Source organism: Cyprinodon tularosa, unplaced genomic scaffold (genome assembly GCF_016077235.1).
Source record: "Cyprinodon tularosa strain WSP-4 unplaced genomic scaffold, ASM1607723v1 ctg353, whole genome shotgun sequence".
NCBI lineage: Eukaryota > Metazoa > Chordata > Actinopteri > Cyprinodontiformes > Cyprinodontidae > Cyprinodon > Cyprinodon tularosa.
Genome location: NW_024039067.1, coordinates 338,354 through 366,134, shown reverse-complemented (window position 1 = coordinate 366,134; position 27,781 = coordinate 338,354). Strand labels below are relative to the sequence as shown.

General features: G+C 40.6%; 3 protein-coding genes across 5 annotated transcripts in view; all 3 read left to right on the top strand.

The window, feature by feature from the left end:
* Window positions 1-628: 628 nt before the first annotated feature.
* LOC119790045 lies at window positions 629-11,876 on the top strand. 3 transcript variants are annotated; one of them, XM_038295355.1, is made up of 5 exons: window positions 629-759; window positions 868-1,233; window positions 1,632-1,685; window positions 3,124-3,255; window positions 11,426-11,876. In XM_038295355.1, the coding sequence occupies exons 1-5, from the start codon at window positions 636-638 to the stop codon at window positions 11,572-11,574; spliced, it is 825 nt and encodes a 274-aa protein (XP_038151283.1). In that variant the 5' UTR covers window positions 629-635; the 3' UTR covers window positions 11,575-11,876. The 3 variants fall into 3 exon arrangements, with proteins under 3 accessions (XP_038151283.1, XP_038151282.1, XP_038151285.1); XM_038295354.1 differs by having other exon boundaries at window positions 11,423-11,876; XM_038295357.1 differs by lacking the exon at window positions 1,632-1,685 and having other exon boundaries at window positions 11,423-11,876.
* A 178-nt stretch (window positions 11,877-12,054) lies between these two features.
* si:ch211-129c21.1 (uncharacterized protein LOC563087 homolog) overlaps window positions 12,055-27,781 on the top strand; it is a 36,698-nt gene continuing 20,971 nt past the window's right edge. Inside the window, exon 1 of the mRNA XM_038295326.1 lies at window positions 12,055-12,200. The gene's annotated coding sequence lies outside the window, so the exon portion shown is untranslated. The remainder of the gene's footprint in view (window positions 12,201-27,781) is intronic.
* LOC119790028 (uncharacterized protein K02A2.6-like) lies at window positions 15,383-17,840 on the top strand. The gene is made up of 2 exons (XM_038295327.1): window positions 15,383-17,585; window positions 17,653-17,840. The coding sequence occupies exons 1-2, from the start codon at window positions 15,391-15,393 to the stop codon at window positions 17,804-17,806; spliced, it is 2,349 nt and encodes a 782-aa protein (XP_038151255.1). The 5' UTR covers window positions 15,383-15,390; the 3' UTR covers window positions 17,807-17,840.

The following is a 27,781-nucleotide window of genomic DNA, read 5'->3' as shown; positions in this document are numbered from 1 at the left end:
GCATTTGTACATCATTTATAAATATAAATTTATAAGGGATCTATTTTTGTTTTTGCCTCTTTCTTGTGTTTTGAGAATGGAAGTTGAGAATGGAAGTTCACCAGATGTCAGCGTCTTGTCACAGGAAGCCAAGTGTTTCTTTTCATGTGACATGCTGCGGGAGAATTGTAAAATGTGTTTTAGCACCTTCTGCACCAAAACCCACACGGGGTTTCACATACCCCAGCTCTCATCGGGTCCTTTTTTTATTTCATGGCATAAAGCCAGTCAGCACATGTCCCACTGTCTCTCTGAGACACGAGCTGTAGGCCGCAGAGATGCGGAAGCGTGGCGGATGTTCATCTTTCAAGGGGGTTGTTCATGCAGGCTGCTTTGATGTTTTCTGACAAAAGGGCACTTATCAAACAGTTTGTTACAGTTTGGGTCAAAAAACTCCTTCTGTATTTCTTTCAGGTTGTTTTACAGACAGCCTACGCTGTTTTCCAACTTTCAAAAGAAATGTTATGTTCACCTCCAATACAGTCAGCCTCCTCCAGTAAAGGCACCGCCAGCCTTACAGCCCTTTAGCAGAAAGCCACTCCTCCGGTCTTTCCACCCCCCCCCCCCCCCCCCCCCCCCCACCCACGCAGGTCTGCATGTATCTGAGTCTGATGCTGAGAGGAAGGCAGTTTGAGAAAGGAGGACGCTCTGAGGACGACCGCTGCCTGCATCACAAGATAGAAATGTGGCTTAAATGGGTGATTGTAGCATTTCTCACGGGTAAGAAATGAACAGGCTTTAATTTAAGCCTTGGAAGTATGCAGTGGAAACCAGGTAAAACATTTACATATTTGTATGTTTAACCCTGTTTTCTTATCATATTTCTAGTGGCAGGAGCGGTCCTGGGGATGCCAATGGAGCAAGATATACGTTTGGATGATGAAGTGAAAAAGCAGCATGTCAATTTGGGCTCCTCTCTGACCTTGCGCTGCTGTTTAAATATCAACAAGTCACAAAGATTTAGAGTGAAATATTCATTCCAAAGCTTGAAACAAAGTGACACCGACAACTTAACTGTTGAACATTGTAATCTTAATAATACTCTTAATGCGAATTACACCCTGATGAATGGATGCCAAAGTGCATGCACTCTATCAAATATAAGTAAAAGAAACTATGGATTTTACTCTTGCAAAGTTACAAGTGAGATTCCTGTACTAACTGATTTTATCAGCAACAGAACAGAAATAGCATGTAAGTATTTATTACATTTTACTATAAGCAGAATATTGACTGTTTATTGACAGCATCACTATGGTGTCGTTGTAAGCTGACAAACAAAAGCTTTAGTGTCTGTAAATGTAGCATATCTGTTAATTTCTACCTTAATCATAAAATATACCTCTTTTTAATTTGACTTACTGTTTTCCAAATTCTTGTTACATCTTCTTATGTTTGCAATAAAAAAGATGCTTACAACCACATCACAGAGCTGCAGACAGTTTTCTAAAGGGTACAATAAGTGCCTAGAAAAACGCTCCTTCCTAAACCCTGCTGTGCTTCTGCTTAACCTCATGAATGAACTGATTAATGCTTCTGAGATTCTGGCTTGCAATAACTGAATCAATGCTTCTCGTACCGCCTTGTTACAGTGGAGAACTTTATGGGAAATACAACGGTTCAGTCAGAAACAACGAAAACCCAAGGTGTGTGTATGCATCTGTGAGCGGACGTTAAAATGAACAACTGTCTTTCTAGCAGAGTCTGGGTGGTGTAGGGTTTCCACTGTAGAAGGATCTACAATCTAAATGTCTAGAGAGGTGTCAGCCAATCTAGGTGATCGGTCAGCTTAGACAAAACAACTGCAGCTGTGAAAATACATGCAATGAACCTGCAAACATGTTACAACACTGGAAAAAAAAGTAAATCAAATTCTTAAATTAGGCGTATTTCGATTTAATTTCAGTCAGTAAATAAGATGATTTGCCAATGGAATTAGTATTTTTACTCTTAAAATAATTTAATCAGGTATTATGCACACAAAATAAGACAATGTAGTTTAGTTTCCTTATTTTAAATGTAAGTGTCTCTCCTACATCCTCAATTTGAGAAAAATGCACTTATTCTAAGAAAAAATGACTTATTTAGATTTCAATTTTTTTGAAGGAGAATGCAGCTTCAATTTAAACAAACTACTTCCACTGGTGGCAAGTAATTAAACTAACTTTGCTCAACTTAATTTACTTAACCATTTATTGGGCACTCAGTGAAATCCTTAAAAAAATCAAAATTTCAAGCCAATAGTGTTATTGGAATCCAGGACAAGACATATATTATTACATATATTAAGGAAAATAACAAATGTGCTTCTATAAAAAAATCATGAAAAACACTCTGAGAGTGAAAGAAACACATTTTTTGTTCAACATAATCTTAGAGACATTAATTGATAATTCAGTTTATAAAACTAAATATAATTGTTAACTAGGCTAATTAACTTTTTAAATTTTCAATTAACTTTTTACCTTTTTTTCTCGACTTGTTAACTTTTTTTTAAACTTAATTTACAGTAGGTAATATATCATTCAAAAGCTCATCGCAATTGTTCAAATAGCAAAATAAGATGTACAGCCATGTAGCAGGATCTTTGCTGAATGGCTGGATATAGATCTTGTGCTTCTAGACCTCACTGAGGGACGGGGGGACTCCATTTGTAAGGGGGATGCAAGTGATCAAAAACGCTAAGTTGCCCTATAAAGGGTTAACTTGGCAACATATAAACTAAATATACCAAACTGGATGAATGTGATCATAAATAATATTTTTTTTAAAATTGGGTTCTCTGATCCAGCAAATCAAACGAAGTAGCAAAAATTATGTATTAGTTCTATAAACACTGTAGCTCCACTAAGACATTTAAAAAACAAAACAAAAAAAAACTAAAATCCATCAGCTGTAGATGCTATTTGTGTGAATTTAAGCCCTGGTACTAGTTAGACCTGTATATTAAACCAGTTATCAAATCCTAGGTGGTGACCTACTACATTCTTTTAATGGGATAAGAAAGGAAAAGTTTGCATACTGCTGTATTCGTCTGTATCAGTCAAATCGTGTTATTTTAGCAGAAATTCCTTTTTTTTCCAGGGATCAGCGTCGCGTCCACGGAGGATAATTTGTGGATGTGGGTCCTCACTGGCGTTTCGTCTTTTATCCTGATCCTGATCATGCTGCTGGTCGTCTTTCTTGCCCAGAAAAGGCCGTGCAACAGAAGCACAGGTACCGCTCTTCTATTTTGGGTTGGAAAATGTTGATAGCTATCAGACTATGCGACACTAAAAAAAGGCATGAGTTAAAGAGGTCAGTAAAGTCACACAAAAAAAAACTCAGTAGACAGAGTCAGATCAAATATTCAATAGTTAGAAAATGATTAATTTCTCTGCTGCAATTTACATTTAAAAGGAGCCGGGTTTTCACTTTGGTGAAGCTGTGTTTGTGGGCGACAGAACAAAAGACAGAGAGCTCTGCTAACAGATTAGGAGGTATCTGGCAGAGCCTTGGCCAGAGGATGCGAACTGAGTAAGCTGGGGTTTGTGTGGTTAAGCAGTGCAGCGTGAGACAAACTCAAACGCCAGTGCAACAGTCTGTCTTCTCCTCTGAGGTTAGAAGGAAGATGCACAAGGATTTTGATCTGACGTCAGCACCGCACAAGCTGGACTCTGTACGGACCATGAGAGGTGGTCAGAACCAGCTGACCAGAATTCATTCAACTTAAAGAGATCTGAGGCCAGATCTTATTCCTTTCTCTGTTTTCTAAAAGAAGGAAAAAGGCAAACAATGATTTTTTTAACATAGATCAGATTAAAAAAATGAACCTATCATTGTAATGTTATTTTTTTATAAAGTACTTATATGACACAGCGAAACTAACCACACAGGAACAAATCGTAATCTAAAGAAGTCATTTCTTTTTAAACTAAGTGCATTTTTTTCTTGAATTGAGGAGGTAAGTGAGACACTTGGTCAATGGAACAAGACAATTTACATTTAAAATAAGAAAAAAACAATTTCTTTGTCTTATTTCATACCAATTCTATTGGAAAATCATCTTATTTACCTGCTCAAATTTAGGGTAAATAAACCTCATTCATGAAATGTTGACTTATTTCTAGATTGTTTTTCTTTATACAGATCATTTTGGGGTCTTTCACACTTTTCATCATTTTAGCAAGTGTTTAAAACATACCGTTCATGGCGAGGGGTGTCAAGCTTTATGTCATCTGTAAAGGTCATGGGTCAGGGGCAAACATGGGCAATGTTAAGTAGTTTTTTTTTTTTTTTTTTTTTTTCAAGTAAGCGTATTTTTCTGCTTGATTTGAGGAGATAAAACAGTTTGCTAATGCAATTAGATGATTCATGTTTAAAATATTTTTTAAAAAATCCCTATTATCTTATTTCAGGTGAATGATATCTATTTATCTTATTCTAAGAGCAGAAATACTCATTCCTATGGCAGATAATCTTATTTACTTGCTCTAATTAGGGGCAAATTGTTTTTTTAAAGAATATTTTTACTTCACTCCAAAATGATGATATATGATGACAAAGAAGGCTGTTACTAATTCTCCCTTGGACCAATTTAATATTTTGCTAAGTTTACTTTAATACTTCAGCCATGCTATGATGGGATTCCAGTTTTCATCTGTTAGATCAGAAATGTGCAACAATGACTCTGTTGCTCCATTAATGTACTAAACAATTCGCTCTTATCTTAGATTTTTATTTATTTTTTTTTTTATGTCTGATTTTAGTTCTTTTGTTCTGTGCCCCCCAATGAAAAAACACGGGCCCGATACCCTGGCCGCCCTGGTACATTTTTTAAGGACCTCAACAAATGGCACTTGTATTGTACTTGCGCTTTGAAACTGATGTTCAATCAGTTATCTTAGTTTAAGATATATTTATTTTAACCAGGTTTTTAAATATAGCAAGTTTGCAAGTAGCTAAGTGTTACGTAAGCGAAGTAAAGCCTTGTATGTTCATTGGGTTATGACCCCAAATACAATGAAATAGGGAAGGGGGGGGGGGATATCAGCCATTTTTTTAATTTCCTATGGTTTGTGCACTTGTTAAAATGCTGAAACTTGTGAAAGACTTCCAAATCTTAACCTCTTACACCCTAAGGGGTATAAATAAATTTCTGCCTGACAAAAACACACAAAAGTAAATAACTTATAGCCTCACAGCTATTAGGTTTAAGAAGAAACTTTTGGTACCTCTGTAAAGGTAAGATGTCATAGAATGGTTTTCTGGTGTCAGCACCATTGTAGCTTTGACCCTGCCTGAAATATTAGGGACAAAATACAAAATATTTTGCATTTTTTGAACCTCGCCAAAATTTTCTTTGAAATAAACATTGCAAAACACTACCAAAATATTATTTATAGCACAAAAAAGTAGTACAGACTTTTAAATCTAAATGTTGTGTAAAAATATACCAAATTCGGACTCAATCAGATGAATCATATTTATTTTAGAATGGTATTAGTGAGAAATTTCTTAGGCGGAGAGGCCATTTTGGCACATTTATCCATAAATGTCACCAAACTGTGCCAAATGTGTTTTTTTACATCAATACTGGGGGTTTAAAATTACGAGGTCACGTAGCAGCTGAACCCACCGGTGGGTCCGTAGGGTTCTAGGTGTTAAGCACCAGTTTTCTAGTTTACTTACAAGGGAACAGTAAAATATAACAAATAAACTTTAGACTATATATGGAAAAATAAAAAGAAGATGCGCAGGCTGTACTTTATCCTGCTCTTTGGAACATTATAATGTAAACTGCATGCAAAGCTCAATTACAGCAAAAAATAATTTGTGAATGTCCCAGATTTCTCAGAGCTCAAAGATATCAGAGATGCAAAATACTGTCTAACCACTGAAAGTAATGATTTCAGTGCATTTGATGAAACATGCTGTTAATAATGTGGTGAATGTATCGTACAGAGAAAGCAGAATAATTGAGGAAGGTGTAGTAATGGTGTCAATGGCGTGGCAGAGGGGCACCGGAAGGAACAAAAGCAGAACAAAAACCTACATTAAGTTTAACCGCATGACCTCAGAGGCAGAAGTAGGACAGAAACAGTTCAGCCACTTGCCGAAAATTACTGAGAATTACAAAAAACTTTTTTTTTTTTTTTCTTATGAACACAAAAACTTACTAAGAATGAAAAACCAACATTAATGATCAAACGCTCTTCTGGGACTTAAAAATCATTTAACATCCTGGCATCGTTAACATTTTGGGTCCAAATAAGTTGTTTGGTAAACTTATTGGAACATAAGTGAAATAATTACTTAAAAAATATCTTAAAATATCCGTCTGGATGTTTTAATCGTTTACAGCAGGTTCTGCTTTGCGTGGAAAAAGTAATCTGGAGAAATATCCAAAAAACAAACCGTTAGAAAGCATCAGGGCAGTGAGAGATTCAATCAATCAGGACCGAAGGCAGCGAAATATGATGGGATCAAAATCTGTTGAGATTTTCCTTTTACAAATAAAGAAATATTTATTGTCAACAAAAATATTTTGGTGCCTTGAAAGAAAAACTAAATAATCGTTTTCATTAAAAGAAAAAAATGTTGGATTCGACTTTTAACAAATCTTTTTTTTCTTCTATACTAAATCCGTAACATTAGTTATTTATATTCAATTAGATTAGTTAGAATTTGCAGCTATAGTTACTGCAGTGCAAATAACTTTTCTGCTCTGAGAAAAGATTTAAACAAACTTTATTGGGATTTAAATTATAAACCTAACTGTGGAGAGGAGGATATTTGCTCACTAAATAAATCGCATGTCAGAAATATTTTATAAAGGCACAAAATAGATTATATGATTAATTTATCTTAAAACATGTGGGTGTTACTGTATGTTACTTTTTTTTTAATATTTGGATTAATGGAAATTTTATTTTTGAAGTAAATCTATAAAATGTTATAATATTCTTATTGTATTCCCTTTGAGAGGAGATAATAATAAAGGCGATAGCTTAAGAGCAGCCTTTAATGCTATCTTAGACACTATTGGCTTTGTTCAAAATGTGAATAGTCCCACGCATTCTCATCTTCATACTTTGGATCTTGTGCTGACATACGGCATAGAATGTGAAGAAATAACAGTATTTCCTCACAACCCTGTCCTCTCTGACCACTTTCTAATAACCTTCAGGATTACTTTAACAGAGTTCTCCTCCCCCAAAAGAAGGTTCAATTTTAGTAGATCTTTATCAGATAGTGCAGTTATAAATTTTAAAGAATCTGCTTCACTTTCTCTCTGCTCTGTGTCACTGAGCAGTGATGCAGAGTGCAAAAGCTTAGCTTATTCCCCTTCACAGGTTGATGATTTTGTTGAGGGGGTTGCTAGTTCTCTGCGTATTGCCTTAGACAACGCAGCTCCTTTGAAAATGAAAACCGTTAAAAATAGAAAGCTTGCTCCTTGGTTTAATGCAGAGCTGCGTACTTTGAAGCAAAATGCTAGGAAACTGGAGAGAAAATATCGCTCCACAGGCCTGCGAGAGTCCTTCCTAGTCTGGAAAAATGGTTTACTGCTGTATAAGAGGACCCTTTGTAAAGCAAGAGCAGCATACTTCTCCTCATTAATAGAGGAGAATAAGAATAATCCTAGATTTCTTTTTAATACAGTTGCCAAACTCACCCAGAGCCATAGCTCTGTTGAACCGTCCATTCCACCTGCTCTTAGCAGCAATGATTTTATGGGATTCTTTATAAATAAGATTGATCTTATTAAAAATAAGATCATAAGCACTCCTCTATCCGCGATTGTACCTGAGGTAGTCATGGAATCTGAACCGGGTTTAGACTGCTTTGATCCAGTTGAACTCTCTGAATTAGCAAAATTATTGTCTTCATCTAAGCCTTCAACTTGTATGTTAGATCCAGTTCCAACCAGGTTATTTAAGGAGGTATTCCCTTTGATCTCCTCCTCCATTTTAGATGTGATTAATCTATCTCTGTTACAGGGATATGTACCTAAAGCTTTTAAGATTGCTGTAATTAAACCTCTGCTTAAGAAACCGTCTCTTGACCCAGATGACTTGGTCAATTATAGACCTATATCCAATCTTCCTTTCTTATCCAAAATTCTTGAGAAAGTAGTTGCCAAACAAGTTTGCGATCACTTCCACCATAATGAACTTTTTGAAGAGTTTCAGTCTGGCTTTAGAGCTCATCATAGCACTGAAACAGCTCTGGTGAAAGTCACTAATGATATTCTCATGGCCTCAGATAATGGACTTGTATCTGTGCTCGTCCTGTTGGATCTTAGTGCTGCATTTGATACAGTTGACCATAATATTCTTTTAGAAAGACTTGAATATTTTGTTGGAATTAAAGGAACAGCACTAGACTGGTTTAAATCTTATCTATCTGATCGAATTCAGTTTGTTCATGTTAATGATAGATCTTCAACACGCTCAAAGGTTACCTGTGGAGTACCACAGGGATCAGTGCTAGGACCAATTCTCTTTACTTTATACATGCTCCCAATTGGTAGAATTATTAGACAGCATGGGATTAATTTCCACTGTTATGCTGATGATACCCAGCTATATCTGTCTATAAATCCAGATGAAGCTAATCCATTACATAGATTACAGGCATGTCTTGAAGACATAAAAACCTGGATGACTCTTAATTTTCTGCTTCTGAATGCAGACAAAACAGAAGTTATAGTCTTTGGACCAGAGTCTCTGAAAAAGAAACTGATTAGCCAGTCACTTCATTTGGATGGGATTAAACTGATTTCAGATAATAAAGTAAAAAATCTTGGTGTTATTTTTGATCAGGACCTGTCATTTAAATCCCATATCAAAGAGGTTTCTAGAATTTCCTTCTTTCATCTGAGGAACATTGCAAAAATTAGAAATATCCTGTCCAGGGGTGATGCTGAGAAACTAGTCCATGCATTTGTTACTTCAAGGCTGGACTATTGTAATTCTTTACTATCAGGAAGTCCACAAACTGTAGTTAAAAGCCTTCAGCTGATCCAAAATGCTGCAGCCAGAGTTCTAATGAAAATGAAAAAGAGAGATCATATCTCTCCTATCCTGGCTTCTCTTCATTGGCTTCCTGTTAAATCAAGAATAGAATTTAAAATCCTCCTTCTCACACATAAAGCCTTAAATGGCCAAGCTCCATCTTATATCAGAGATCTGATTGTTCCTTATGTTCCTAACAGAGCACTTCGCTCTCAATCTGCAGGTTTACTAGTGGTTCCTAGAATTTCTAAAAGTAGAATGGGAGGCAGATCTTTTAGTTATCAGGCTCCTCTCCTGTGGAACCAACTACCAGTTTTAGTCCGTGAGGCAGACACCCTGTCTACTTTTAAGGCTAGGCTTAAAACTTTCATTTTTGATAAAGCTTATAGTTAGGGTGGCTCAGGTTATCCTGAGCTATCTCTATAGTTCTGCTGCTATAGGCTTAGACTTTTGGAGGACATAGGGACCCCCATTTCATCATTCTGCTTCATTCTCTCTCTGTTCTCCTATTCTGCAGAATCTGTTAGTTCAATCTCTAACCTTCTGCTCTCTCTGCTTTTCCTCAGAGTAGCTTTGCCTCGTCTATTCCTGTTTGGCTGTGACGTCATCCTGGAAAAAAACATCAGCTGTGCTGCTTCTATCAACACCCTTGTTAATAGATGTTGGAGATCGGCCTGTTTTCCAGTGTGGTCCTGTTTCTCTGACCGTGACTGAGTGGATGTGCTCTCTTCGTCCTCTGGCATGGGAGCTGCCTTGGAGCTCGTCTGCCTGGCTGTGTGTTTCCTGGACGGGGCCGCCTTTTACAGCTGCTTTTTGTATCTCTGCTTCTGTCTCCTTGAACCCCAGTCGGCCTCGGCAGATGGCCGCTCACACTGAGCCTGGTTCTGCTGGAGGTTTCTTCCTGTTAAAAGGGAGTTTTTCCTCTCCACTGTCGCTACAAGCATGCTTAGTGTGGGGGATTGTATTTGAGTCAATGAGTCAATGCAATCAACTGGTTTTCCTTAGATAGAAAACTTTGTATCAATTTGACTGTATGATCTGGTTGAACTGTAAAGTGCCTTGAGATGACATGTGTTGTGAATTTGGCGCTATATAAATAAACTGAATTGAATTGAATTAATAATAATAATAACAACTATAAAAATGCGCCGATGCCATTTGTTTGACCCCGATACCTGGCTGTGCAGTATCGGCCGATACCGATGCCATCTGTTTGATATTGATCTGTGTTTATATATGAAGAACTGCATACTACTGGGATGTAAAATAATTGCCATCATGACTTTGTCAAGCTGCTGCCTACCTTTGTGAAGCAGGAACAAGACTAATACAAAGTGAATCCAGTAGAACTTTTTATTGCCTACCTGGAATGGGGGACAATAGTTAAATAAACTTTTGGCTCTCAGAATGGTATCGGGGCTCTATTAGTTGGTACTCACTGATACCGATACCACCATTTTAGTGCTGAATCAGGGCCCCGCCTGATACTGGTATCAGTCCAACACTAATAGTAATGATAATGGTAATAATAATAATGATAATAATAATAACAATAATAATAATAACTTTAACAAAACATGAATATCTATTTCTCTTTTAAACCTATATTCTAATATTATAAACATATAATAATATAAATATATAATAGATTGGCCTATTATATATTGGCTTTTCCAGTGTAGTCCTGTTTCTCTGACGGTGACTAACTGGATGTGCTCTCTCCATCCTCTGACATGGGAGCTGGCTCCGAGCTCATCTGCCTGGCTGTGTGTTTCGATTTTGATTCGATTTTGATTTTCTATACTCTAATAATCCCAGAGGGAAATTACTTCTCTGCATTTAACCCATCCCCTTGGGGAGCAGTGGGCTGCCATTGTCCAGTGCCCAGGAAGCAGTGTGGGGTTAAGGGTCTTGCTCAGAGACCCAGAGTGGCAGTCTGTGGGAGTGGGGGATCTCACGATTCAAAGCCCTATGCCCTAACCACTACGCCGCCACTCCCCTCGTTTCCTGGATGAGTCCTCCTTTTACAGCTGCTTTTTGTGTCTCTGCTTCTGTCTCCTTGAACCCCAGTCGGCCTCAGCAGATGGCCGCTCACACTGAGCCTGGTTCTGCTGGAGGTTTCTTCATGTTAAAAGGGAGTTTTTCCTCTCTACTGTCGCTACAAGCATGCTTGGTGTGAGGGATTGCTGGAGAGTCAATGAGTCGATGCAATGAACTGTTTTCCTTAGATAGAAAACTTTGAATCAATCTGACTGGATGATCTGGTTGAACTGTAAAGGGCCTTGAGATGACTTGTGTTGTGAATTGGCGCTATAGAAATAAACTGAATTGAATTACTCTGAGGTTCAGAATGATGTCCTCACCCTGTTCTCACCTGTTTCCTCCAGCAGAGGAGCCAATCTACGTGAACACGCACACATCAAGCGATAAGTCCCCTCGGCTGATGTCAGTTGACAACGTGAAGAAAGTCTCCTCTCAGGACCTGAAAACCTCCAGCCCTGCGCGGAGGTACGAAGAAAGAAACCGGAGATACAAATAATGAGGCCTCCTGCAGCCTCACTCCCCTACAGACTCATAGTAGCCATCTATGCCTCAGCGGATGGACTGTTTGATCAGAGAAGTGGACAGAACTGACCACTAGATGGCGCAACTTGATGATTTTTTATCAAATTCCTGTTTTGTTTTTTCTTTCTTAATACCTCAGCACCTGTTAATATGATTACGCTGTAAATAACTTTTACGTTTTATTTTTAGCCGAATAATTAAATTATATAAATATCAAATAAATAATTTTTGACAGCTACTGTATAATATATCAAAGCCATTAAAACTGTCAAAGCACTTTTTTTCTCGCTGTTTATTTTGATGTACTTTTAAAACGTAAATTTGGTCGATTTGAGTTTTTAAAAGGAAAGCATAAAATATGTAAGTTGCCTCTCTCTGATTGGCTGAGATATGAGAGGGTGTTTTTATTTTTTTAAAGGCTAAGGTATGGAGGTAGTCACGTGGTTTGGCGCTGGAGCTGCTGGATTAGCGCTCCTCAGGGATCAGTAGGTGTGCGCTGCGCCTCACAGGTGGACACATTAAAGCGCTTTTAGGAAACCAAAAACAACCGAGTGTGTCTGTGGGGGGGTTCCCTGGTAGAAGCCTCCATCTGGATCCCCGGTAAGTCCCACCCGTGGACTGCGTGACTTTACCGAGTTGTTTGTTGGCTCTCTTGCGTGTTATTTAGTTGTTGTTTCCACGGAGCTGCGCTTTGGGGAATTACACCAAGGTGCAGATATCGCTCTGAATATTCCAGGATTTATTCAGGGATTAAGGGGGGTGATATAGTAATCTAATAATAGCAGAGGAGTGCAGGGGTGAGCAGTAGTGAGCTTCCACACACTTGGCGGATAGTTTTTCACAGGGAAGGATCGCTGACTGTTGGAGGGCAGCCAGTGCAGCTATCAGGGGAAGATACACAGATTCCCTGCAGACGTTACAAAACATTTAAAACCACTGTGATCTTTTAGAAGTCCTCTTTTCAATATAGTCAGGGGCGGATTTAGGACATTTGGGGCCCTAGGCAAAAACAGGGAGGGGGCCCTTTAAATTGAGAAGACATAAAACAGACCCATTATACAGATAGAGAAATGTTAATAGAATATACATCCATTATTTGTTCTAGGTTTTGTCCCTCTCTTCTTGTCCCTTTTCTTCTTGTTTTCCTCTCTATGTTTTGTACTCAGCTGACTTTTCATGCTGTCTCTAAAGGAATGAAAGCTCACTTCGCTGATTGCTCCTTCCTGTGTTTCCAAAAGTAAATAACCCAGTCCTTCTTTTCACTGTAGACAAGCCATGATCTGCTTCTCTGTTCTCCATTTTTCATTTGGATGAAATAATAGCTGCATGATTCATGACAGCAGACAAGATAGAGGAGAGCAGGAGGCGGGGTTACCAATCTACTTGCTCTGGAGAGCAGAGTTCGCTGCTTTTAGATGTTGTCTCCAAAGTCTTCAGAAGCAGAAAAAAGTCTCTAGATTTGGAGCTAGGCGCTTTTTTGAAATCAAAGTGCTAGAGGGGTCTGAAAAGTGGCTAAATATAGCGACTAAAGCGCTAAGTTGGCAACACTGCTCTTTGCATCGTTTCTTTTCAAATGGTTTGCTGCTGTCTGTTTGGACCTTTCTGAACATGTGCAGCAAATGGACTGATCCAATATGGTGGACACTGAAGGGGGGGCTGAGACACACTTAATATTATAAGCGTTCCGATGGCATTTTAGTGAAAGGATTTTCATCAAAAACATAATGTGCACAAATAAGGAATAGTTGTTGTAGATCATTTCAGAAATGACTATACACTGTTTGTCCAACACTGGCCACCGTACTGTATTGTATGCTCGGTGACGTCACCGGTTCCTGTATTCTGTGTGAGCAGCCGTTACGGCAAGTAGTAAAGAAAAAAGCTACAGCTACACCAAACTCGTCTCTATCGTTTATGGCCGACAGAAGAAACTTTTTACATGGTGTCAGAAGCCGGACGAACCTTCTCGCCGGCGGGATTATTTTTATCTACCGCATGAGTACAGTATAGTCCGTTGTTACGCGGCGTTTTGTTTGTTAGCTACTACAACAGCTACATCGGTGGGTCCCTTTTCTTCCCCGTGATGGATGGTTTTCGCAGACCCGACCCCCTTGTTTTTAACGAAAATATCGCAGAGAATTGGCGAATTTTTGAAAGGGAGTATGATATCTTCATTGCCGCGGCACATTATGACAAGCCGGCCAAAACCCAGGCCTACATTCTCCTCAACATCGCAGGACCGGAGGCCATCGAGCGGGAGCGCTCGTTCGTCTATGCCCCAGAGGTGCGCGTTCCCGACGGCGAAGGACAGTTCAGGATTGTCTCTCCCGCCGAGTCCAGAGAGGACCCCGAATGCCTAAAAAGAAAGTTTGCTGAAATCTGCAACCCTCAAAACAACAGGACAATGGACAGACACAAGTTTCATACAAGAAACCAGAGACAAGGTGAGACTGTTGAATCATTTATCAGTGATCTGAGGATCAAAGCTAAATGCTGTCATTTCGGAGAGATAACAGACGAGCTAATCTGTGACCGCATCGTCTGCGGTGTGACCAGTGACAGTCTAAGGAAAGCTTTGTTAAGGGACAGCGAGCTTACTCTGGCAAAAGCCATCTCAATCGCCCGAATCCACGAGATGACTGAGGAAAGCAGCAAAACGCTAGCAACAGCTGCTACCAGCGTTGACGCAGTCAAGCCAGCCCCAGGTAGCTCAGCCAAACCCAAGCCGCCGTACACTCCACAGACCACAAATTGCTCAAACTGTGGAGGCAGCCATGTAGCTAAGCGGGAAAGCTGCCCTGCTTTTGGAAAACAGTGTCACAGCTGCGGGAAATCCAACCATTACAAACATTGCTGCAGATCCAAACCACACAGCCAACAAGGTAGAGCTGCTAGAAGATCTGTACATGAAATCGAGGTGGCTGAATCGTCATATGATGACGGGACGTTCTATGTGGATGGTGTAGAAATAGCTAACCAAGTGAACAGTGTTGATTCCGTGACAGCAGAGAAGGATGAGGGATTTGTCACCGTGGACATAAACAACACACGTCTTGAAATGAAAGTTGATACAGGGGCGAGATGTAATGTAATGTCACTAATGACTTATAAAACAGTGGCGGATGGAGAACAGCTAGTCAAGCAGGGGAAAGCTGTCAGTCTCATCGCTTATGGGGGCACCAGGATCGAAACCAGCGGCATGGTTACGCTGCCATGTCGCCTAAAGGAGCAGCACCATCCCTTGCCTTTCTATGTGGTGGACAGGGAGGTGCAACCGCTGCTAGGTTTCAGGGCGTGCAAGAACATGGGCATAGTCAAAATGAGCCCTGATGTCCACCAAGTCGGCGTGGAAGGTAACACAGGCTTCAGCTCTCACATAGTAGCCCAGTACAACGAGCTGTTCAGCGACGAACTGGGCAAACTTCCTGTCGTGTACTCCATGAAACTGGACCCCAATGTGCAGCCTGTAGTGCGCCCCCCCCACCGCGTACCTGTCGCCATGCGAGAGAGAGTCAAAGACGAGCTGGAGCGCATGCAGCGTATAGGTGTTATAACACCCGTCACCGAGCCAACTGACTGGGTCTCATCCATGGTGGCGGCACACAAGAAGGACAAGAATGAGATCAGGCTGTGCATCAATCCAAAGGACCTCAACACAGCATTGAAGAGGCCCCACCACCCAATGCGCAGCGTGGAAGAAGTGGCGGCACAGATGGCAGGAGCCACTGTGTTCTCCGTTCTAGATGCAAAAAATTCCTTCTGGCAGGTGCGTCTCGATAAGAAATCCTCAATGCTCACCACGTTCAGCACCCCGTTCGGGCGTTTCAGGTTCCTGCGCATGCCCTTCGGGATCAATTCTGCTAGTGAAGTGTTTCAGCGCTCAATGGAACAGCTGTTCGCAGGTTACCCATGTTCAGTCATTGTCGACGACATCATCATTGGCGGACGCACTGTCGCCGAACACGATGCCAATCTAGAAAAAGTCCTCACACGTGCAAGAGAAGTCAACCTCAGGCTAAACCCTGCAAAGTGCAAGTTCCGACTAGAACAGGTATCGTATGTGGGACACATCTTCACCTGTGAAGGCCTTAAGGCAGATCCTACAAAAACAGCTGCCATCAGCGCCATGCCGGTTCCCACGGATGTCACATCACTGCAGCGGTTCCTTGGCATGGTCAACTACCTCGGCAAGTACATACAAAACCTTAGCGAGATTGCAGCACCCCTGAGACAGCTCACACACAAGGAGACAGCCTGGTGTTGGTTTCAGCAGCACCAAGAGGCCTTCGACCGCCTGAAAGCCTGCCTGTCGAGCCCTCCAGTCTTAGCATACTACAACGTTGAGGAGCCAGTCACACTCACCTGTGACGCGTCGTCCCATGGTCTAGGTGCTGCATGTCTACAACATGGCAGACCAATAGCCTTCGCGTCTCGTTCCCTTACCGACACCGAAACACGGTATGCCCAGATCGAAAAAGAGCTGCTGGCTGTCGTCTTCGCCTGCACTAAATTCAGAGACTATGTTTACGGAAAGCCCATTATAGTGGAAACAGACCACCAGCCCTTGGTCACCATCGTCAAGAAGCCCATTCACGTCGCCCCTGCCCGGCTACAGAGGATGCTGCTACGCCTGCAAAGCTACAACTTCAGCCTGGTCTACAAAAAGGGTAAGCACATGTATCTTGCAGACACCCTCTCCAGAGCTCCATGCACAAAGACCCCACAGAGCCAGTCCGAGGCCACGGAGTTTGAAGTCATGACCGTCGAGTGCATCTCCACGGCCCGTCTGGAGGAGCTGAAAAGGCACACGGAGCAGGACGAAGTGCTGCAAACCCTCAGCAGAGTCATCAACAGAGGATGGCCACCCAGAGAAGGACAACTCCAGGCTTCCATTGCGCCTTTCTTTCCCTTCAGAGACGAGCTCAGTGTGGAGGATGGTGTCATCAGGAAAGGCCACAAAGCAGTCATTCCCCGCACCCTACAGAGAGAGTACATCAACATCGTTCACAAGGGCCACCCGGGTGTCGACGCCACCAAACGCAGAGCCAGAAGCGTCATCTTCTGGCCCGATATGTCGAAGGACATCGCAGAGGAGTTACTCTCATGCACGGTTTGCAACAGCACTGCACAACATCAGCAGAAAGAACCCCTCACACTACACCCCGTCCCAGAGCTCCCATGGTCCACAGTGGCAGCTGATATTTTTGATTGGCACGGGAAGCACTACCAGGTCCTCGTGGATTCCTACTCTGGCTGGTTTGAGGTGGACCTCCTACACGACATGACATCGGCGGCAGTGATAACAAAAATTAAGAGACATTTCTCTGTGCATGGTGTGCCACACATACTGCTTACTGACAACGGTCGCCAATACACTAGCCAGCAGTTCCAGGAGTTTGCCAAACAATGGGACTTCACTCACACCACCAGCAGCCCCGAATTTCCACAATCAAACGGGCTTGCAGAGAGGGCCGTACGGAGTGCTAAGCAACTCATGGAGAAGTCTCACAGAGATGGATCTGATGTCTTCCTTAACCTGCTGAACCTGAGAAACATTCCCCGTGACATTATGCTGGGGTCCCCAGCCGAACGCCTCATGTCCAGACAGACTCGTGCTGATATCCCAGTGAGCAGTGCACTGCTACAGCCCGTCGCAAGAAACTGCAGGCACATCCACAGACACCTCCTTCAAAAAAGACTGACGGTGAAACGTCACTATGACAAGTCCAGCCGCGCGCTGCAGCCCCTCCAAGAGGGACAGGTCGTCCGCATGCAAACAGAAAGAGGCTACAACAAACTTGGCACTGTGACAGATGTGTGCAAGGAGCCACGATCCTATGTCATCCAGGCCAACGGCAAGACATACAGGAGAAACCGCCGCCACATCCTCCCTGTGGCAGAGCCCCCGCCACCTCTGAGCGAGCCCCACGACCCGGGGTGGCAGGACGCCGGCTGTCCCCCAGTGGGGGACACAACACGACACACATCGGAGCACGACGCCCCAAGCCCACGGCGGGCTGCCATCCCTCCTCCAATGGAGGACACGACACACGCACACCACGCTCCAAAGCCCAACATCCCAAGCCCACCACCCCCTTTCACTCCTGACTTACCTCCGCAGGCCCCCATCCTGCATGGCGGACTATACACCACTCGTTCGGGTCGCACCTGCAGACCCAATCCAAAATATTTGTAAAAAGCTTTAAAAAAAAAAAAAAAAAAAAAAAAAAAAAAAAAAAAGGATGTTACTTATACAGTATTGTCTGTCATGTATTATACTGTTTATCTCTTTATATGTTTATTACAGTATTGATGAATCCCAGCAGGTTATCTACCAGATAGTGCAATGCTTCATTTGTTTCTGCCAGCATCGTTAAACTTCAGTAGTTATCCCTGGTTGCTATGTGCACCCACTAGTTAGTGGGGCACACCTGTTAAGTGCAGTTACATTTAAGACGAAGATGAAGGACCAGTCCTCGATCGGTTTGTGGTAATGAAAAAAAAAAAAAAAAAAAAAAAAAGTTTTTCTGTTTCTTCTTGTTCTGTAAATTTAGATTATTAGCTAAAGGGAAAAGATGTAGATCATTTCAGAAATGACTATACACTGTTTGTCCAACACTGGCCACCGTACTGTATTGTATGCTCGGTGACGTCACCGGTTCCTGTATTCTGTGTGAGCAGCCGTTACGGCAAGTAGTAAAGAAAAAAGCTACAGCTACACCAAACTCGTCTCTATCGTTTATGGCCGACAGAAGAAACTTTTTACAGTTGTATTAACCATACATGTAAACAGAGTTTTATGAGGCCCCCAGGGACTTGGGGCCCTAGGAAACTGCCTAGTATTACCTGAATATAATTTTATGTCATGAATGAAACTCTTTAAAGGTGTAGATGGTCAAATATTTAGCCTTGTTTCTCAGTATTTAGTTGTGAATCATTAATCGAGGTAATAAAACAACCCTTTGATTTTTGTTTGCTCAAGCAGCTCAGCCATTCTGTCAAAATCAGGGTCAACATGCACAGCATATATCTTATGGTTTTATTCCATCCTTTATGCTGACATAGCTGGGATTATCTGGATTATCAAAACCAGTTTTGATTTTACTGGACTGAAGATCAAGAGGCAGTTACTTTAAGTTGTAAAGCAAGTATACTAAACATTGAGTTTACTGCAGTGGGAAAGGTGTTCCATACAATATACTTATTGTTTGTTATTGTATAGATCAGGGCTGCATCTAATGATTACTTGGCAAACTGATTCATCTGTAGATTTTATTTAATTTTTATTAATCGATTAATAATTGGATGATAAAAGGTTCCTAAAAGAGATTTTTTTTAACGAAATTCAACCAGGTGAATCAAAAAGTTTTCCACTTGAGGAGTTCTGGATAGAGCGTGTTGATAGACATTTAATATGTAAAAATGTTTGCTTTTTTTTTACAATATTGGTATAATTCTTACTCTGTCAGCTAAAGACACATTTTAGAGTTTATATAATCCAGTTGATTAATCCGATTAATTGTTTCAGCTCTAATATACATACAATAACAAAACATTTTGTCTAAACAAAAGGCCTTAAAAATTATTCAAGTTAACATTTTCTTTTTGGGGGTTATAGGTCCGTATCAATATATTTTCATATTAAATACCTCTGAATTCTTTTTAAATTTAGGTAGAAATTTTGTTTTCAGCTTTTAAAAATTTGTAACTGCCTTTCCTTCATTTAAATTTTCATATATTGTGTCATTTCTGTTTAATCTCTGAAGATGCAGCCGCTAAGTGTTAACATTTAGTAGCTATTCCTACTTTCACACTGTCTGGTTGCAGAAGCAGACCAGGACAGACTGGAATTGCTGGATTTAATCAGCAGTTAGCTTCAGTGACTGTTTATGGATGTTGTTGATTATTTCATTTCTTCACACCAGAGCTGCTGCATCACTTCAGTCAAAATCCACACTTCCTCTGCAGACTTTGCTTTCTATTTTGTTCTTGGGGCAACAAACTCTACTGGATAGTATCTTATAGTAATGATATAATACTTTAATATGTTTGAAACATATTTGCACGGCTGCATGTTTCATCTGATATAGGAGCAGAGGCATCGTAGGCGTTCAGATGATGCATGTAGCTGCACAGGGTACGTTAGTAACTATTGCTGATGCACTTTCTCTCAGGGGAGACTGGCCCAGTTTAGCGGTCGCCCTGCAGCTCAGTGGGCTCTCATCATTGTAGAGGTTCAGCTGCACACAACCCCTGCTATAATGTACTGGTATCCTGTGGTCTGAGCTGGAGATGATGCATGCTTGCTCTGTGCTTCATTGTGCGATATGGTTTCACGCTGCCTGATACCACAACATCATAAGTGACTTCTTAGAAGTCTTCTTGATCAACCTCATGTTGTTAAACTGTTTTTCGAGTATCCGATGAGTGAAAATCACTCAGTATGAATAAAGGAAGGAAAAGAGAAGCTTTTTAATGGCGTTTCTACATTAAGTCCATTACTGAGATCTAAATGGTAAATACATTCTGGTGACTGATCATATATTATTATAGTGCTAATGTCTGTTTTCCAAAGTTGTTATTACTGTCGCTATGGTACGAAGATCAGAATAAACTAAAGTAAACTGTTCTGTTCTGCTGGTAACTAGGCCAGTTGGTGTTTCAAACAGTAGTAGGTTGGAAACTACTCTACTGCTCACTGCAGTTTGAAGTCTGACTAGAGAAACCTGCATGGAGCATTAAGTAGTCCCCCTCTTTGACCTGTTGATGCACACTGCCAGTCAGCTGGCTCAACAAAGGCTACTTTACTATGCAGATGGTTTCTAAAAGACAAAGTGGCAAAACTAATGGGAACTCAGGAGGCGGCAAAGGGGAATGAATGCATGTCTGTTAAGAGACAGACTGCAGGCTAGCTACACCATCCGATAGTGATTGAATAACCTGCTAATGTGGCACTGTTTGCAGAACTGAACAGCAGAATGGGATAATCCTCTATGTAATAACACAATTTGAACCCCAGTCGGCCTCAGTAGCTGGAGGTTTCTTCCTGTTAAAAGGGAGTTTTTCCTCTCCACTGTCGCTACAAGCATGCTTGGTGTGAGGGATTGCTGAAGAGTCAATGAGTCGATGCAATCAACTGGTTTTCCTTAGATAGAAAACTTTGATCTAGTTGAAATGTAAAGTGCCTTGAGATGACTTTTGTTGTGATTTAGTGCTATAGAAATAAACTGAATTAAATTTAATTGAATATACTCTGTTTATTTTATGTTGTTCCTTAGATCTATATATTAAGTTATTTGAAAATGTTTAGATAAGAATAATTACGTTGGATGGCGGCTCATTAAATCTACTATAAATAAATAATGGACAGGTCAATCTAATCATTCATTTATTAAAGGCATTCAAACCAAGAGCTCCTGCCAATTTTTATTAAATTGAAGAAAGTGATAAACATTTGATATAGGTTAACAACATGTTATGTAAATGAATAATTTAGGGTATAATGCTAATTCTCACCTCATTCTTGTTCTATATTATAATAGAAAAGTAAAATAAGTCAGCCTATCCCAGCTGTCAGTGGATTCAGCCACTTTTCTATATGAGATATTATCCAGTAGGAATCACTTTCATATAAAATAAAAAAAGATAAAGTTGAACATTTTGGGGAAAGTTTCTGCTGAATGTTATCAAACAGACATTATTTTTAATCTGTGCTCCTGTTCTGGATGTGGAAACGAATCCCTGCTTCTGATGAAAAACGTTTTTTCCACGATTGATTGGTTTTTGTCTTCTGGTAAATCTCATCTGTCACAAGTTTTTTCTTGTGGCTTTGCAGCCCTGCTCAGACTTGTCTGGGTGTGTGTGTGTTTTTTCCAAAGGACGTTTGCACTTAGACAGGCTTGTCTGATCAATGATGAGTGATTTGTCAGGGTGAGGGGAGGATCTTATTCAGCTGCTTGTAAATTTACGGGACCTTGTTGTCTTAATGCAGTAATGACTGATAGTTATCTACCAGCTTAGGGCTAATAATACATGTCACAGCAGGCTGGAGGAGTTGTACACACAGCTTGTTTTCAGTTTCCCAACACCGATCTGACAACCTGATGTTGTTCTTTTCATTATATTTTAGCAAAGCTGAGCTCGCCTTGCAGTGATGTTACCGGTTATTCGGTTTGTTTTTTTTCCAGCGAACGCTTCACCATAACATCTGCGACAAGAGTGTCAGAGGTGAAAACCCCTCCCACCACAGGTTTCCTGTTTTGGCCCGTGTGATAAGAGCCAGCACAGCAGTGGGCTAGCATGCTGGCGCATCAGTGGGCATCAGGCTTGCAGGGACAGAGACAAAAGGCCGGCGTCCAGCCTGTGGAACAGTTAGTCAGCGCTGCATGTAAATCATTGGCAGCCTCGCCCCTGTGACACAGCATGGTGCACTGATACTTTATTAGATATCGTAATCCAAAGCCTGTGCTTACGCTGGCGTGACTCACTCCAGCTGTTTGACTCTTGGCACAGTGTTTTTTTATTTTTTGTTTTCTTTTTTTTTTTCCTTAGACCTGTTGTGACTCACCTGGTGAACAAAAACAACTTTCATGTCAGCACACGCATCACGTCTGCTTTGTAGATTTTCCACTACGCCCAGGACGTATGGTGCATTGGAAGGCTATTCATAGCCTTTGAACTTTGGGGCTTGTTTTTTAAAATTTTATTTATTATTGTCATTTTAGGCAGTAAACCAACAAAAACCGGGGCAAATTTTCAAGTTGGAACAACAAGAACAGGTGTTTTCTTTTTTTCCCCAAAGCTTTGGAAATGGATATCAGAAAAGTTTTTACGTTGCAGTAAACATTTGGTCTTTTCTTCTGTACAAATTGGTTATTGCTCAGTCAGACCTTTTACAACCTTGTCCCAGATTGTAGTTGAACTTTGCTTTTCTAACGTATGAACTAACATGTTTACGTTTGTTTTCCTGATGGCAGTTGAACCAGTCTTGTGCAACCTCCAACAGGTTTTCTTCCAGCCCTGCCTTAGCAGAATCTAGGTCTGTCCAATCAGCTTCCCCACCCCTGTACGTTGCCGCCATCATGTTTCACATCATGGAGGGTTCAAAGCCAGGTGCTGGGCTGAACAGACGGCTCTGGACGTAGAGCGACTTCTCCTCCAGGCTTGTGCAATCTGAAGTTTTATTGGATTTATTTTTATAGTGTCTTTGTACTTCAGTCTTCTTTATTACCAATCCTGTATAATATGCTGTTGACTGATTCCCTTACCTGAGCTGTTGATCTCTGCAGCCCCTCCAGAGCCTCCATGGTCCTCCTGGATGCTTTCAGGTTCAGGCCCTCATTTGTAAACTCAGACAAAGGTCTGCGGGCTGCAGTTCTAGTTGCACATATGGCAAAAAATAAAAGCTGTCAACCACAAAACAAACATTTTCTCTGTAGCTGGAGATGCTTAAAACATCCAGATACATTAAAAAACCATCTTTTTAATTTGGTTTGCAGGTATGGTCTTTCTATATTTGGAGGATGGATAGAAAAACGCTCTATGAGCAGTTTCCCCTTACTTAGAAGATGTCACGCTTTTCTGATATTGTTGAAAATGAAACTGATGTATAATTTATTTGTACATTTTACAAGTGTGCATCAAATTCCTTAAAGTTGATGTTTGCGTCATGGCAGAACTAGTAAAGCTGGAGAAGTATGGATAGTTTAGCAAGGCGTTCTAGTTGAACCAGCGAACTAACGTCAAAGTTTTGTAGATGATGCAGAGGCTCCTGGGCTGGCTATAAATATCCCCATGCTTGAAGTGGTTGGAGTGTGGATAGATACGGCTGCAGGGCTTCCTCAGCTTTGAGTTCATGTGCAGCACAGTCGCTCATGTCTTGATGAGTAAATGCCAGCAGCAGACGCAGGGCTGGGGTGGCACGCTGTCACTTCTGCTGCTGAGCCGAATGAGGATGTAAAGAAGTGGTTTTTAGTCAGCCTCTTACTTTTTCTGGTTTTGGAAAGTTCATCTTCCTTCAAAACTAAACTCTCCCCCTTCTGCAAATATTTCTCTAAATGTCAGTTTCAGAAGAACGAGAGCGCTGCATGCCCACACTTTTAGATTCTCATAGTGAAAACAGCCCGAGCAGTTGTTGACACGGCTGATGGATCGTGGCATAAAGTCAGGGTTGCTGCACATTTCTCTCCAGGCCTGTCAGCAGGTTTGTCTGGCTGTACTGGAATCAGCACTGATCCTATAAACACAAACGGTTTTCACACCTGCCGCCCATAACATTTCCACTGACGCATGGACGAGCACACCTAACATTAAGCCGGATTATTGTTGTTTTGGGCTCTAAAGTGCAAAAGGAAAAACAAAACATGATTCAAACTGAAATAGAAAATTAAAACAGAAACGGGAAACAAAAACGTCCTTTTTCACCAAACATACAGCACAGCTGTTGCCATAAAGTAGTTATTGGTTTAATCGTGGCAAAGATGCTTAAAAAGTTGCAGGTGATGCAGGGGTTAAGCATGAGGCCTCGCTCCTCCATGCGGCCCTCACAGGTCCGAGTCCAGGCCTGGTGACCTTATATCTTTCCTCTCTCTCTAATCCCGTTTCCTGTTTCCTGTCTGCCTGCTTCAAAATAAAGGTTTCAAAAATGATCTTCCAAAAAAGAAAGCAAAAACATGAACTAACCTTTTACTGAAGCATCTTCATCTGGCGCTAAGAAATCAAATCAAATTTATTTGTATAGCCCTTTACAATAGCCAAATGGTACCCAAAGTGCTTTACAACAAAGCCATAAAAACAATACATAACACCGATAAAACATACAAGATACAATTAAAAGTGCTGTAGTGGTGCAGCGCTGCAGGACATTAAAAGCCTTCCAGAGGTGCATAGAAAGGAGCACACAGAAAGATGACATCTAAGAAACATTATTATCCTAGTCAGAATTCAAAGCTAAGAAATATAGAAACATCCATAATTTAATCTAAATGCCTTTATTCTGTGAGGGGAAAAAAGATCCTATGTTTAAGTAATGAACAAAATCAGCAGCGGTGCCTCAGGAATCACTTAAAAATACATTTCTATAAAACATTTTTTTAAGTTTATACTTTAGCTTAAGTTAAACAGAGTTTTTTTTTTTTTTCTGGCGGGTCTGGGAGGAGGAACTATGTGTGAATATGTGAAAAAATGTCCACTATTGGTTTAATTTAATTTAATTTATTTATTTGCCAAGAGGAAAGGACTCAAGGAAAAGCACAATCAACATCATACTATGTAAATGTGCCCAAGTTGGCTTATTTAACCTAATCCCTAAGATTGGTAGAGGATCTATGATGCTGTGGGCCATGAAAATCCTGCAATCCTGTTTTAAAATACAGCAAATATTGGCTGCAGAAATACTGATCTCTGCCTCAAGGCTGAAAATGTCCTTTTATAACTTCCATGTTTTCCACAACTAAACAAACAAGCATTTATGACGGAGGATGTTAAGTCCTCTGTTCCAATCTACGCTCCTGGGTTTAAACATTAAAAACGATATTTTATTAGGAATGAACTTTGCTGTATGTCCTTGAGCTTTATAAGTTAGTCTGATAAAGATGTTGTGCTTTCCCAATGTTTGACTAGCATGGGTGGGTCCTTCCTGATTAATTCTGGGGAAGAAAAAGGAAGTTAAAAAAAACGCTGTAAAGAAATCCATCACAGCAATCAGAATCTGACACAAGTTATCAGAAATCTGGCACAGGAAACGTGTCTCTATCCGGACCAGGGTTTAGTGTCAGGGAGGATTTTTTAGTTAGAATAAAGCTTTATAACAACAATGGTAACAGAAGCTGCGCAGAAGTCCTTTCTTACATGAACAGAATCTTTTATCTCTGCGGCGATTGGAAAGGTGTGGCTGCTAACGTAACAAAGCTCAGCTGTCTGGAAAACCGAGGCCAGTTGTGTGTCTATTATTTTTCTTTCTCCAGGAAACACGGTTTTAATATATCAGTAGTGCACACCCTAAACACTTAATAAGTCCCAACTGCAGCTCAGAGATAATTAAGTATTCAGCAGTTGGAGGATGCGATTGTGTTACCTGGCAGAATGAAGATGTAAAGAGATGCAGACATGTGACACTTTATAAAGGCTTTGGTTTCATCTCCGATCCTCCGTCTGCCCCATTCATTTTAGTTATTCAATATGATGACGAGGTGAAAAATATGAAAATATTCTGGTATTACAGGTTGAAATAAAAGTAAGTGTGGTAGTTTTACTGCGGCACAGAGGTTTACAGAAGGTTGAACCTGTCGCTGTGAACTTTGGTAATTAAATAGAGGTTCTCTGATCTTACATGTGAGTCAGAAATGAATCAGACTGATCTAACCTCATTGTGACACCACACCTGAGATCTAACATGATCTGACTGAAATCTGAAGCCTGCATTTAAACACCAGCTGCTTGGAGGCGGGTCAAAGTGTGAGTGCGACGCATTGGCCTTATCTTCCCATAGAAAAGAGTCCCTTTGAAAAGTCTGACGTTGGGTTTGATGGAGGCTGCTGTCAAATTATCTATACAGTGCAAAAATATTCCGTTTTTATTTCCGTTTATTTCTATAGAGCCAATTAACAACACATGTCAGGGGTAGACCTTAAGGATTTTTACCCAACGTCAGACTTTCACATTTCATTTGCCCAGAAACAGTTTTTACTTGCTCAGTATAATGTTTGATAAATATAGTTCCTAATATTCATTTTTGTATATATATCAATGAAACATGTTTGTTTTTTAAATGTTTTTTTGTAATTCAGTAAGTTTCCAGGTTCCTGGTGTGTATCTGCATGCGTCAGATAATGAACTCAAGCCTACATTACCGTGTTAACATGCTTTTCAATCCTTCCTGCTCATTCTTTTCAAACTAAACTTTGCTTTAAACTGTTGTGTGCTTGGAAAAATATAAATTGTAATGTTAAATATCTAAAAAAATACTTGAAAGGTTAAAAAAAGATAAATCACAAGACATAAGTCAATGTCACAAATTAATAACTTATTTTAGAGTCACGGTATGTTTATACAAGATAATACTATTAATATAATGTGACTTTTCTAGAGAATCATTACACATAGTCATTTTATACAGGGTTTCCACAGTCTGACATGATTTCAGAATTCCCTGACTTTTAACTGACTCAGGATTAGTTTTCCCTGAAAAAATAAATGCAGCAACAAGACAATAATAATAACATAACAGGTCACCAATTTAACATGTTTAGCTCTACAGGTGCTGGTCATAAAATTAGAATATCATGAAAAAGTAGATTGATTTCAGTAATTCCATTTAAAAAGTGTATATTATATTCATACATTACATACAAACTCATATATTTCAGATGTTTATTTTGTTTAATTTTGATGATTACAAATGACAACAAATGAAAATCTCAAATTCGTCATATCAGAAAATTAGAATATTGTGAAAAGGTTCAAAATTGATGGCCCCTGGTGCCACACTCTAATCAGCTAATTAACTCAAACCACCTGCAAAAGCCTTTAAATGGTCTTTCAGTCTAGTTCTATAGGCTACACAATCATGGGGAAGACTGCTGACTTGACAGTTGTCCAAAAGACGACCATCGACACCTTGCACAAGGAGGGCAAGACACAAAAGGTCATCGCTAAAGAGGCTGGCTGTTCACAGAGCTCAGTGTCCAAGCACATTAATAGAGAGGCGAAGGGAAGGAAAAGATGTGGTCGAAAAAAGTGTACAAGCAAGAGAGATAACCGCACCCTGGAGAGGATTGTGAAACAAAACCCCTTCAAAAATGTGGGGGAGATTCACAAAGAGTGGACTGCAGCTGGAGTGAGTGCTTCAAGAACCACCACACACAGACGTATGAAAGACATGGGTTTCTGCTGTCGCATTCCTTGTGTCAAGCCACTCTTGAACCACAGACAGCGTCAGAAGCGTCTAAAGAGAAACAGGACTGGACTGCTGGTGAGTGGTCCAAAGTCATGTTCTCTGATGAAAGTAAATTTTGCATTTCCTTTGGAAATCAAGGTCCCAGAGTCTGGAGGAAAAGAAGAGAGGCACTTCATCCACGTTGCTTGAAGTCCAGTGTAAAGTTTCCACAGTCAGTGATGGTTTGGGGTGCCATGTCATCTGCTGGTGTTGGTCCATTGTGTTTTCTGAGGTCCAGGGTCAACGC

Coding starts and splice junctions, on each gene's coding strand:
- LOC119790045 (XM_038295354.1), top strand. CDS start 636: ATGTATCTGAGTCTGATGCTGAGAGGAAGGCAGTTTGAGAAAGGAGGA. Junction 760..867: donor GATTGTAGCATTTCTCACGG/GTAAGAAATGAA, acceptor TCATATTTCTAG/TGGCAGGAGCGGTCCTGGGG. Junction 1,686..3,123: donor AGAAACAACGAAAACCCAAG/GTGTGTGTATGC, acceptor TTTTTTTTCCAG/GGATCAGCGTCGCGTCCACG.
- LOC119790028 (XM_038295327.1), top strand. CDS start 15,391: ATGCTCACCACGTTCAGCACCCCGTTCGGGCGTTTCAGGTTCCTGCGC. Junction 17,586..17,652: donor GGGGACACAACACGACACAC/ATCGGAGCACGA, acceptor GACACGACACAC/GCACACCACGCTCCAAAGCC.